General features: G+C 49.3%; 1 protein-coding gene across 7 annotated transcripts in view; it reads right to left on the reverse strand.

The window, feature by feature from the left end:
* MORN1 (MORN repeat containing 1) overlaps positions 1 to 13,583 on the reverse strand; it is a 49,859-nt gene that overhangs the window by 21,051 nt on the left and 15,225 nt on the right. For 5 of the 7 annotated variants that reach the window (XM_070385077.1, XM_070385082.1, XM_070385075.1 and 2 more), the window contains 2 exons: positions 7,302 to 7,425; positions 6,830 to 6,954 (listed from right to left, as the gene is read on the reverse strand). In XM_070385077.1, coding sequence (XP_070241178.1) covers positions 6,830 to 6,954; positions 7,302 to 7,425 — 249 coding nt within the window. Of the gene's footprint in view, positions 1 to 1,459; positions 6,955 to 7,301; positions 7,426 to 13,583 lie in introns of those variants that run through there. The other 2 variants (XM_070385081.1, XM_070385080.1) reach the window with 2 other exon arrangements.

Below are 13,583 nucleotides of genomic sequence, written 5' to 3' on the forward strand. Positions count from 1 at the left end.
GAGACCTCTTCCTCCATCCCCGGTGCCTTTGGCATGTGCTTCCTGACAGAGGCTGGGTCCTGGCATCTTGCGGGGAGCCCTGGACAAGTGAGGGCACCCACCTTGCCTCCCGCCCTCCACAGTCTCCTGGTTGAAGCTGCTACTGGACCCTAGGGGCCACACATACCACAAGCTGTACCACGAGCCCCCGTGCCTCCCCTCCAGGCCGTGGACCCATTGACCAGCCGCGGCATCTCAGTCAGTCAGTGCAGAAGCCTGACCCAGCACGGCGTTATGGGTGTCCCCTGTGGACAGGGGCCCGCAGGCAGCATTTTGGCCGATGGAGGAAGCCATGGGTTCGGTGACATAGTGGGGTAATGGGAGGGGGCAGAAACTGTTCCTGTGGGAACCCCTGGGGTGAGGCTGCAGACAGGCGGGGGCTCTGACCATAGAAGACGGGCAGCCCCATGAGGGGCACCCAGGTGGAAGGCAGAAGGGGTGATGGAGGGGGAGGCCCACCCCATCTGATCCTGGAAGCTGCCAGCAGCCACTGGCTAGTTAGTTGGCTTCTTGGTCAGAATCTAAATGTGAGGGAGACCAGGAAGCAAACTGGTCTGGTGGTTCTAAGTGGTCTGGGCCCCCATGACTCCCAAGGTCATGAAGAGAGCCCACTGGACGATCCCAGCAGTGGGGTCCTTGCCTCAGAGGCTGTGACCCGGGGCTGAGATGGGGGCCAGGCTGGCGCCGTGTCACCAGGAGGCTCGTTCAGGTCACCCACGGTTCAGTCCTTTCTAAGGAGACAGATGCACCCAGCGTGAGCATCCACATGGGTGCAGGATCGTGGCCTGCCAGACCTTGGCTGCACAGGGAGCCTGGGTCCACACTCGCCTCCCTTTTTCTCTCCACCACCTGCCAGAGACCCACTGTCAGGGGCCAAAGGGCATAGGGTGTCCGAGGCAGAGCCAGAGTCCTGCTGCTGCCCATGCCCATGGGGCTGCAAGACACACGGAGGGGCTGGTGCCCCGCAGCTCCTGGCCAGCCCCAGACAGGCATCAAGTGTGGGAAGGAGGAGCTGGAGGGGGCTCCAGTTGGACGCTGGAGGTTAGGCCCCCACTGCCCCGCAGACGGGCTCCTCTTCCTCCGTGGGCTCCCAGACCGCAGGATTGCTGCAGGGCCCGAGGGCTGTGTACCTGTCTCCTTAGAAAGGACTGAACCGTGGGTGACCTGAACGAGCCTCCTGGCGACCCGGCACCAGCCTGGCCCCCATCTCAGCCCTGGGTCACAGCCTCTGAGGCAAGGACCCCACTGCTGGGATCGTCCAGTGGGCTCTCTTCATGACCTTGGGAGTCATGGGGGCCCAGACCACTTAGAACCACCAGACCAGCCAGGGCCCCGGCTCCCAGAAGCTGTGGTCTCGGGGGCCTGCAGCCCCTACCCCTCTGATGCCAGCTCCAGGCAGGCAGCTCCCTCCCATCTGAGTTCACTTCCCTTGTCCTCCACAGCATCAGTCCTGGAAGCAGCGCGGAATCTTTTTATATTTCCCTGGGACGTTCCTTCTAGCTGGACAATTCCTAGACAAGAAATTTATAGCACAAATTTTCCTTTAAAAATATGGATCTTTCATGCTATTCTGCCATAATTAACCATAGACAATTAATATTAAAATGCGTTATCACCCCAAGAGGCAATGAAATTTCCAGATCTCTGCTATGCATTCCGTCACTTTTATTGGCAAGACTGGATTAGCAGCAAAGGGCACCTTGATTTTTAAAATCATCTCACAGATCTCCTCTGATGGACACTCAAAACCATGTTTAACAGTGAAAATGAGGGCCACTCAGATCAACTGGAAACATTTCCTGGTAGGGTTTTGTGCATTAAAAAACAACAACGACAACAAAACAGCAATCTGAGGTTCTCCCTCCCTGCTTTGGCGTTTTTTTAGGTTCCCAAATCCAATTTACAGGGGATTGTCTGAGCCACCCGGGCTCTGCTAGCCTCACAATGTCCCTCTAGCAATTAGCAGCACCTGCATTAGGATTCAATGGACTTAAATTACTGGGGGGTGAGGCAGACACCCCACTGACAACAATTAACACAAAAGAGCTGCACCATTTAAAGCTGTGGGTGGGAATTACAAAAGGTTAAGAGACTAAATATAAAAAAAAATTTTGAATATAAAATCAATGTGCTTTGTTACAAAAATCTGGGTGCTATAATTTAACCAAATTAGGGTTTAGAATATCTGGCAATAGTCCACGTCTATGACATCGTTTTTTATTCTCAATAAAAAGCAACTTGTCTATTCAAAAGTTAAAAACAATCAAAGAACTGAAATATTTCATGTCAACAAAATAATAAAACACAGAGTTTTGAATTACGTACTACTGACATTAGGCCTTTGGAAAGGGAAAGCATTTTCTCTCCTCGTTTCACTTATTTGTATAATTGGAAACCAAGTTCTCAGAGTTTCGTTTTCTTAATTGCCTGCGGGATGCGGGAGTAGAGTGCTGACCCACCATCTGCGAGAGCCTGGCCCCGCTGGGGCTGGGGCTGGGGCAGGTGAGGGCTGAGCCCCCAGGGCAGGGGGCCCGCGGGAGGCTGGAGTAGGGGGTGAGATCCTGAGTGGGGGTGCTTCCCAGTGGCCCCACCTTTGTAAACAGGCATTGGCCCTGGGCACCCACAGTTCTCAACCACTGATCAGGAGGCTATATTTTCTTCTGCCCAGAGAAGTCTGGGGTGCAGGGTTGGGGCGCAGGGGTGCTGAGCCCCTGTAGCTGCTCCGGCTGGCTGGGGTCTGTGCTCATGCACATCTGGGCTGTCAGAACAAGTTGAAACAGGAAAGCTGCTTTTAAATGTAAGACGATCCAGGTTCTGTTCTAACTTATGGTCAGCCTCAGCTTCAAGGCTTCTGCTCAGGGCTGTCTTTCCTCCCTCCCTTCCCAGGGCAGTCGACCTCTGGGAGACCCCTAACCACTCCAGGGTTTGAACCTGACCTTGTGCTCCAGGGTGGGAAGGGGGTGGGCAGGAGGACACAGCAGCTCTCCCCATCCGCTCGCTGAACACAGCGCTTCCTCTAGAAGCAGGGTCACAGGTACCCCTGCCAGGGTCTGCTGGACACGCCCAAGGGGTCTCAGCTCAGGGCAGGGCCCAGGGTTGGTGGCTCCTGACCCCCAGCATTCAGCCCTGGCTGGCCTGCCCCAATGAGTAGGCCTGGGGGGCCCTCATCAGCTCCCAAGGCTGTGACATCCCCATGGCACAACCATACTATCTCCCTCAGTACCTGCTGGTCTAACAGAATCAGCATCTTCACCACCGGCCCATTTTACCAAACCCGTTAACCACAGTCTACAGTCCTGTCATGGGGCTGGAGGGTGAGGTTGGGGGCAGGCAGGGGTCACAAATGGGCCTGCTTTCTACAAGGAGATGTGGGGGGAGGTGGGGGTACCTGCACAGAGGTGGCAGGAGGCCCAGGTCCTTGCCCACAGCCTGTGTCCCATCCAGCTCTGTGCCCTCCAGGGCCTGGCGGTGCAGCGAGATGATGGGGCTTCTGATTTGGGCTTCAAAACACTTGGCAGATGATGAGAAATATCCAGCCTCTGCTTCTTCTCTGGTAGCAGAACCTGGTCCAAGCTGACAAACTGTTTCTTGTCTCTGCATGGCCTAGTGGGGTCCTGTGACCAAGTTCTGGCCAGTGAGGTGTAAGCGGTGATGGGAATGATAACCCCAGGAAGCTTTTTAGAAGGAAGGGCTTCCGACTCCTTATGCCTCCCTCTTCCTGCTAGCTGGAATATGGCAGTGATGGCTGGCACTTGTGCAACCCTCAAGGGCCATGAAGTGGTGCACAGAGTAGCAGAATAGGAAACAGAAGCAGGAGTCCTCGGTCACTGAGAGACGGGTGACCACAGTGGGGCTGCCCAGTGAGCACAAGGGGCTGGGCGACTAGGCTTGGGTGAGCGCCGCCCCGTATCTGGCTGTGCTGGTCACAACAGGCAATCGGTAGTGCTCACAACTCCGGGGGGAAGCTGGATGTTTCACTGGACTTTTCTGGTTGGGGGGGGGGTCCCTGTAAGTCGCTTCAGTAGGAATAGTCACCTCAGAGGTTCTATTGGCTCAAGTTTCTTCCAGGACTTGTGCTGGGTTATCTTTGATCTGAAACCCACTGGGCTGTTATTGAGACCTGTTTGTGCAGGGATCCTGGCTGCGGCCGGCAACCTGAAGAGACATCCTCCGGGCTGGGCCCACGGCAATGCCCCTGGCCTCAGACTCAGCAGGGCCACCCTCTGTGCCGTGTCCTGCCCATCTCAGACCTCACCCAGGGGAGCACACAAGCAGAGACAGCCACCCAAGACCCCTGGGGCCCTCAACAGGCTGGAGAAAGGGCTTGGGTCCCTAGTGAAGGTCTGGGTCTAAGAACCAAGCAAGAAAGGGTCATGGCTGTGCTGGGGTGAGTGTGAGGGGGACAGGGCTTAGTATCCTGGTTCTGAGATACAGACATTCACCCCACGTGCAAAGGACTCCGGGTTTGTGCTGCTCTTATGGTCGAGCTGCCCCAGAACACTGCGCTCTCTGCTTTCCTTCAGGACGAGGGAGGGATAAAGAAAACTTAAAAGTTAAAGATATCTATCTTCATATCACTGGGCTTCCCAGGTGGTGCAATGGTAAAGAATCCACCTGCAATATGGGAGACCCAGGAGATGCGGGTTTGATCCCTGAGTGAGGAAGATCCCCTGGAGGAGGGAATGGCTGCCCACTCCAGTATTCTTGCCTAGGAAATCCTGTGGATAGAGGAGCCTGGCAGGCTATACAGTCCATGTGTTTGGACACAACTGAAAGACTGAGCATATATACACACATCCCTGTATAGTCATAAAAGGAGGTTTTATCAGAACTAGGAAAGGCTTGGTCACTCCTCTGGCCATTTCAGGGCTTTGCTCCACCCACCAGGGTCCTAGGTCCGACTGTGTGCCCCCCAGACCCCCTGCAACCCTGGGCCCTCCTTCCTGCTGACCGTGTACATGACTCACAAGTTTTAACCATCATTGTTGTTGTTGTTGTTCAGTCGCTCAGTTGTGTCTGACTCTTTGTGACTCCATGGACTACAGCACACCAGGCTTCCCTGTCCTTCACCAACTCCCAGAGCTTGCTCAAACTCATATCCATTGAGTAAGTGATGCCATCCAACCTCCTCATCCTCTGTCGTTCCCTTCTCCTTCTGTCTTCAATCTTTCCCAGCATCAGGGTCTTTTCTAATGAGTCAGCTCTTCGCATCAGGTGGCCAACGTGTTGGAGCTGGAGCTTCAGCTTCAGCATCAGTCCTTCCAGTGAACATTCAGGATGGATGTTCTGTTATTATCTTAGGGTTTCTCTCACTGGAGGATAACTGCTCACCTCCTTGCCGAAGAGCTGGAGTGTGCACCACAGGACAGACAGATGCAGAGTGTTCACCACCCTGGGCTGACCCAGGCTCTCTAGCAACAGGCCCGAGGGGCTGGGGTATGGGGAGGGGGTGAGTGTCATCGTGGCGGGTGGGGACTTTCACCTGGAAGGGTCCTACGTGAACCCACTCCTGTGAAGGGCAGACTGAGTCCTAAGAAGGGCAGGAACAGGAGGAGTGTCCTCCTTGCCCTCTAGATGGGGGCCCTGTTCCCTCCTCAGGGCACTGTCCAGAGCCAGACCTGGTGGCGGGGCAGAGGGTGCAGGGGGGCTCAGTCCATCGTCCTGCAGGCGGATGCTGAGAGCACCTCATTTTGTAGAAGAGGAGCTGAGCGCTAGGGAGGTTCAGGCGGAAAGGGATGGATTCACTCCTGCTGAGCACCCAGGGCCTACGACTCAGCCGCGAGCGCTGAAGGGGCTGGAGCTGAGAGGGTGCGGACCCCTCGGCTTCCCCACAGGCTGTTTTCTATGGCCTGACACCCACATGCTGGGTCCAGTCCAGGGGCCTGCACATGGTCACTGATGCGGGGCTCACACTTGGGCCGGCAGAGGGCCTTTATGTAGAAACACCAGCACATTCTCCGATGACGACAATGATAACAACAACGCAGCTAAATTTGCTTCCGTAAACAGAAGGGGATGCAGAGACAGGGTCCTGGGCCAGGTCACCAAGGGTCCCCTGAACCAGCCAGCCCTGCCCACCCCGGGAGGGAGGGACCCAGGCCTTGGTCTGGACGCTGCTCCATCTGACTCGGGCCCTGGACGTGGCAAGTCTGTGCCCCTACCCACCTGGGGCATCACCAGGGCGAAGGAGAATGTGTGGCCCTAAATTGAAGAGTATGTACCTGCCCGGTGGGGACCCCAGCTCCAATTACCCAGAGGTCCTCCCAGAAGGGTCGAGAACATGGGGTACCAGGTGGGACCCCCACGGCTGGGACACTGCCCTCCCTTAACTAAAACACACCCCCTGCCGACTAAGAACCCCAGGTTTGTGAGAGGATTCAATCCTCAGCTCTAACTACAGAGATGAAAAACAGACGGCCTCACTCTGCGTTCACGGCCACAAGGGACACGCTTGTGGAGTGCGCAGGACAGTGGTGCCACAGCCCGGACCACTCACCTCCCACCCCTGCCCGCCCGGGGCTCTGGATCTGCACCGTGAGCATGTCCAGCAGCCTGGACACAGGTCGGCCACCCCCAGCCCGCCTTCAAACCCCCAGCCACAGTGACTGTCCTCGGAACCATCTGGCCTGGGCCTGAGTGTGTCCTCCTGGGACATCCCAGGTCTCCCATGTCCACTGTTCTCAGGGGTCAACTTCACTTCCTTCTGCTCAGGTTTGGGTGACACTGCTATCAGCCATGCCTCCCTGAGCTCATGTTGCCCACTGCAGACCCCCCAGTTAGCCCCACTCACCAGGCGGGCCACCAGGGTCCCCGTCAGGGAGCAGTGAGTCGGTGCTGGCACTTTCCAGGGCAGCCCTGGGCTCTGGGCCCTCGGATGCGGGGCTGGACAGAGGGTAGGAGATGCACTGGAATCCACTGTGGAGGGAAGGACAGTGTCACGCAGCTGCAAAGACACAGAGTCCAGGGAGAAGAAAGGGCCGCGTGGCTCCTCAGAGGCCAGGGGGCAGGGAGGAAGCAGGGAAGGGGCGGTGTCTCACTCGGCCTCCCTGCCTCGCTGCCCTTGGCCCAGGACCCCTTCCTTGCTCCACCACCACCGTCAGAAGGGGCCTCGGCTTCGCCTTCGCCAGATCAGCGTGTGGTGACCCCATATGTCTTGGTGTGAGGCGTGGGCAGGGACAGTCCCTGCCAACCCCCCGCAGAGTAAAGGAGGGACCGCTCCTGCCATGCCTGCCCAGGTGCTGCCCAGGGCCACCTTTACTCACAAGGGGGTCTGGATGGGCGTCTGCCCCAAACCGTCGTCTACTCTGAAAAAGCTGACCTCCGAGTAGGCTGGGAGCTGCACGTACCGGACGCCCGTGGAGATCTCCAACTCCCGGCCATCCTCACCTTCCAGAAGGAGAGAGAAGTTGCTGAGGGCCATTAGGGCGGAGCGGCAGGACCCGGACCCCTGTCTCCCTGGGCCTTTGTGAGGAGCAGGGCATCGGATGGGGCCACAACCACGCTCACCTTGCCCTACCCTTGCATTCCTGGACCCTCAGCTCCACTCCACCCTCAGCCAAGCTGCCCACGGCCCAGAGGAAAAGGACGTTTGCTAGAGACGTGAAGGCAGGCTTCTCGGGGAAACCAGTGCAGACAGGCAACCCCACGCGCAGTGGAAGATGAGCCGGGATCCTTGATGTGGGAACAAAACCATGATGCAGGAGAGCCAAGAGAACTTATCACTAGCAGATGTACATGACAAGAAACGTTAAAAGTTAAGTCCTTTGGGCAGAAGGGAAATGGCAGCAATGGAAACCTGTGTCTACAGGAAGCAGTGGGGGCCAGAAATGGCATCTGGAGGCAGATGGCACTTCCTTTTCTGTCTGTCAGCTACTCCCCAAAGATAAACAACTGTTGAAACAAAAATGACCTACAGGTTATAAAGCTGATTAGACACATGAATGTAAAACGTACTGAAACAAGAGCATAAAGATTGTATTGTAGACAGGAAGTATAAACTGTAAAGCTCTTATACTGTCGATGATGGAGTATGATAGCACTTGGAGTTAGACTGATAATTTAAAGATGTATATTTACATCTTTAAGTAAACCTTAAAGTATCCCCTAAAATGACACAGAAAAGAGTTATAATCAATAATCCAGAAGAGGAGATAAAATAGAATTAAAAAAAAAAACTCAATTAATCCAAAAAAGAAAGGAATAGAATATAAGGGAAAAAAACCAGCCAGGGAAAATAAGGAAGAAATTGTAAAATGGTAAGTTTGAACCTACTGTATTAAAAATTATATTAAATGTGAATGGTGTAAACCATTTAGTTAAAAGAGAGATGGATAAAAAAGCAGGACCTAGGTATATGCTGCCTACAAAATAATATATTTAAACTATAAGGACGTGAATAGGTTAAAGGTAAAAGCATGGATGACGATGCTGATACCAGTTAAAAGAACACTGAGTGACTGCATTAATATCAACAAAAGTAGGTGTCAGAGCATAGATTATTAGCATGCATAAAGGAGATAATTTCACAATGATATGGTCAATTAATTGACATAAAAATACTAAATGTTTATGCCCCTAATAACAGAGTTTCAAAATACATGAAGCTAAAATTGATAGAAACGAAAGCAGAAATAAATAGAAACACAAGCATAATCAGAGATTTCAATATACCACTGTCAATAACTGATGGAACAAATAAACATAAAATCAGTAAGGATATAGCAAACTCAACAAAAATATCAACACAATTTACTTGATTGACATTTATAGAATATCCTATCCAATTCCACTCAAGAAGAGAATCCACACTCTTCTCAAAGTGCACTCCAAACATTTCCCAAAACAGACCATATTTTGAGCCGTAATACAAGTCTCAAAAATTTAAGTGAATTTAAGATACAAGGTATGACTCTAACCACATAGAATTAAGTTAGAATCAGTAACAGAAAGATCTCTGGAAAATCTTCAAATATTTGGAAGTGAAACAACACACTTCTAAATAACTCTTGGGTCTAAAAGGAATCAAAAGGGAAATCAGAACGTATTTCAAATTGAATGAAAATGAAAGCATACCACATCAAAATTTGCAGGATTCAGTTAAAGTAGTACTAAGGGGTAAATTTATAGCAACAAACTTCTATATTAGAAAAGAAAAGTATGAAAGAACCTTGGAAACAATTCCACCTTAACAAGTGAAAAAAGAAAATAAAATTCAACCCAAACTAAGCAGAAGCAAGGAAGTAATAAGATAGAAATAGGAATTAATGAAATAAAAAGCAGACAATAGAGAAACGAATGAAACCAAAAGTAGGCTGTTTATCAATGAAACAGATAACGTCTCACTATACTATTCAGGAAAAAAAAAAGAAGACATCCGTAATCCATATTAGGAACAAGAGAGGTGATATCAGTTCATTAAGCAGGGAGCAAGGGAATGTCATGAACATTCAAGAAATCGGACAACTTGGAAGACACAAAACACCAAAGCTCACTCAAGAACAAACAGATAACCTAAATAGGCTTATATGCAAGGGAAATGGGATTAGTAGTTTAAAATCTTCCCACAGAGAAATCTCCAGGCCCAGGTGGGCTTCGTATTGAATTCTACAAACGTTTAAGAAACAATACTAATTCGACACAAACTCTTCCAGGAAATTAAAGAGGAGGGAATTTCCCCAACTTACTTTATGAGGTTGGCAATATCCTGATACCAAAACCGGACAAAGACAACACAACGAAAAAAAAAATCAAGACCAATTTCCTTATGAACAGACATGCAAATATTTGAAACAAAATGTAGCAAACTGAATGCCCAGGTAATTCAAGGGGGGAAGAGAGGAAAGAATAGTCTTTTAACAAACGAAGCTGGGACAACTGGACATCCACTTGCAAAAGAGGATGAAGCTGGACCCCTGCCTCACACCACATACAAAGGTTAACTCCAAATAGACATTAGGCTAAATGTAAGAGCTTAAAATATAAAATCCTTAGAAGAAAACAGAGGAATAAAACTTCATGACTCAGTTAGGCAGTCTTCTTAGATATGACACCAAAAGTACAAACAACAAGACAAATAAAAATAAACTGAACTTCATCAAAATTTAAACTTTTGTGTTCAAAGGAAACAGTCAAGAAACTGCATGACAACCCATAAAACAGGAAAAAATATCTGCAAATCAGATATCTGATATGGCGCTCATATCCAGAATATATAAAGAAATCTAGATTACTCAGAATAAAAAGACAAGTTGCCCAGAGTTTTAACGGGCAAAGGATCTGAATAGATTTTTCTCCAGAGAAGATCTACAGATGGCCAGCAAGTGCATAAAAAGATGCTGCACACATCATTACTTGTTAGGGAAATGCAAGTCAAAACCACAGTGAGACACCAGGACAACTACAACCAGAAAAACAGAGTAACTGGTGCTGGTGAGGAGGTGGAGCGACGGGAGCCCTCAGCCACTGCTGGTGGGAGTGAAAAGGAAGAAAAGCAAATTGTATTTATTTGTAGATGACATGATCCTTTGTACAGAAAATCCTAAGAAATCCTCAGAAAGTTAGTTAGAACAAACAAGCCCAGCAAGGTTATAAAACATACATAAATCAGCTGTAGTCTTGCAATTTCTGAAGCGAAGATAACAATTCCATTTGTAATAACATAAAAGGAAATAACAAATGTATCAATAAACTATAATTGAATAATGATAAATTTTGTTGTTGTTCAGTTGCTAAGTAGTATCTGACTCTGAAACCGCATGGACTGCAGCACGCTAGGCTTCCCCTTCACCATCTCCTGGGTTTGCTCAAACTTGTTTTTTGCTGACTACAGAGCTTCTCCATCTTCAGCTGCAAAGAACATAATCAATCCGATTTTGGTATTTACCATCTGGTGATATCCATGTGTAGAGCTGTCTCTTATGTTGGTAGAAAAGAGTGTTTGCTATGACCAGTGTGTTTTCTTGACAAAATTCTGTTAGCCTTTGCCCTGCTTCATTTTGTACTCCAAGGCCAAACTTGCCTGTTACTCCAGGTATCTCTTGACTTCCTACTTTTGCATTCCAGTCCCCTATGATGAAAAGGACATCTTTTTCTTGGTGTTAGTTCTAGAAGGTCTTGTAGGTCATCACAGAACCGTTCAACTTCAGCTTCTTCAGCATTAGTGGCTGGAGCATAGACTTGGATTACTATAATGTTGAATGGTTTGCCTTGGAAATGAACCAAGATGATTCTGTTGTTTTGGGGGCTGTACCCAAGTACTGCATTTCAGACTTTTGACTGTGAGTGCTACTCCATTTCTTCCAAGGGATTCTTGCTCACAGTAGTAGATATAACGCTCATCTGAATTAAATTCCCATACATTTTAGTTCATGGATTCCTAAGGTGTTGACCACTTGATTTACCACTCCAATTCACCTTGATTCATGGACCAAACAATCCAGGTTCCTATGCAAATTATTAATCATTTATTAGTAAGTTTAACAAAAGAGTGAGACTTGCACACTGAAAAATACTAACATTGATGAACCTGAAGATAAATAGATGAAGAGATGTTTCAAGGCCAATCAGAAGAGTCAGCTTCTCCCAGCTTTTTCAACCCATCCCTGACAGAATCCCAAAGAAGGCAGGCTTGTTTTTTTCCCTTTTTGGGGGCAAAAATTGACAAGTTGATCCCAGAATAGTCATACAGAAATACGAAGGTCCAAGAATATCCAAAACAATTCTGAAACAGAAGTAAAGGCTGGAGGAATCTCCAGTTTCAAAGCACGTGCTGTGTGCTCGCTCAGATGCTCAGGTGTGTCTGACTCTGCAACCTTATGGACTGTGGCTCACCGGGCTCTTCTGTCCATGGGATTTCCCAGGCAAGAATACTGGAGTGGGTAGCCATTCCCTTCTCCAAGGGATCTTCCTGACCCAGGGATCGATCTTGTGTCTCCTGCATTGGCAGGCAGATTTTTTTTTAACCGCTTAGCCTCTGGGGAAGCCCAGTAAGCTTTGAAAGCTTACTGGAAGGCTATGGTATAAGGACAGACATATTGATCGATGGAGTGGAACTGACATCCATCCATGTGTAAACCTTTACACTTACAGTCAAGTCACCTCTGACCAAGGTGCCCAGGCAATTCTGTGGGGAAAGAACAGTCTTTTCAATACATGGCACTGGGACAGCTGGAATCCACGTGAGAAAAAATGAATTCAGACCTTTATCTGATCCATGAAAATTAACTTGAGCCAAAGTTGTAAAAGAAAAGAGGAGGAAAATCTCTGTAAACTTGGGTTAAGAATTCTCAGATGCATGACTAAGACCGTAGTCGATAAAGAAGAAACTGACAAACTGGGCTTCATCAGAATTTCCAACTTTGAGGACTTCTCTGGCAGTGCAGTGGTCAGGACTCTGCGCTTCCACTGTAGGGGTACAGGTTTGATCCCTGGTCAGGGAACTAAGTAAGATCCCACAGGCTGTATGGAAAAAAAAAAAAAAAAAAAGAACTTTTAAAACTCTGAACATTAAAAGACAATATTAACCAAAGAAGAAGAGGGCAGCAGAGGATGAGATGGTTGGATGGCATCACCGACTCAATGGACATGAATTTGAGCAAACTCTGGGAGATAGTGGAGGACAGGGGAGCCCGGTGTGCTGCAGTCCATGGGATCACAAAGAGTGGGACAAGGCTGAGCAACTCAACAACAACAACAACAAAAAGGTCACACTGAAAGAAAATATCTGCAAAGATACACATGAGAAAGGACTCATATCCAGAACACATTTAGAACTTGTATACAAGTAAAAAGATGAACCACTTAATTTTTTAAAAAACTGGGTGAAATACATGAATAAACACTTTTCTGTGAAGATATACAAATGGCCAATACACACATGAAGAGCTGTTCAACATCATTAGTTTTGGGTTAACACAGATCAAAACCGTGAGGAGGTGCCACTGGACACCCTGAGGATGGCCACTCCCTGGCGAGGATGGGGAGAAATCAGAACCTCATATGTTGCTGACGGGATTGTAAAATGGTACTGCCACTTCAGAAAACCATTTGGGTGTTTCCTTAGAAATGCAAATGCCAACCTGCCACATGACCCAGCAAGCCCACTTATGAATGTGTGCCTGAGAGAAGTGAGCCATGTTTACACCAGGCCCTGCGCACAGATGTCCCCTGCAGCCAAGCACCCAGGACGGGACCGGCCCCTGGGGACGCAGGACCACAAGTGTGCGGCCCACGGAGGGGCGAGCAGGGCTGCGTGGGTGGGCTGAGGGGCAGAGCACGGCCACAGGCTGGATCCCATCCACGAGCAGCTTCTGGGAACGGACATTGGTGGTGCCCAGGGTGGAGGGTAGGCATGGGGCAGGAGCCAAGGGTCTCTCTGGGCAGAAGGAAATGCTCCAAAGCAGAATGGGTGTGGTGATGCTTGCCCAACTCTGCAAGTTTACTACAAATCGTTGGCTCACCGAATATAGATGAGTTTACGGTATGTGACACTGTGATGAAGTTGTTAAAATAAACCAATTGTGACTAAATATACTTGATTTATGCTA

This window comes from Bos mutus, chromosome 16 (genome assembly GCF_027580195.1).
Source record: "Bos mutus isolate GX-2022 chromosome 16, NWIPB_WYAK_1.1, whole genome shotgun sequence".
In the NCBI taxonomy this organism is placed as follows: domain Eukaryota; kingdom Metazoa; phylum Chordata; class Mammalia; order Artiodactyla; family Bovidae; genus Bos; species Bos mutus.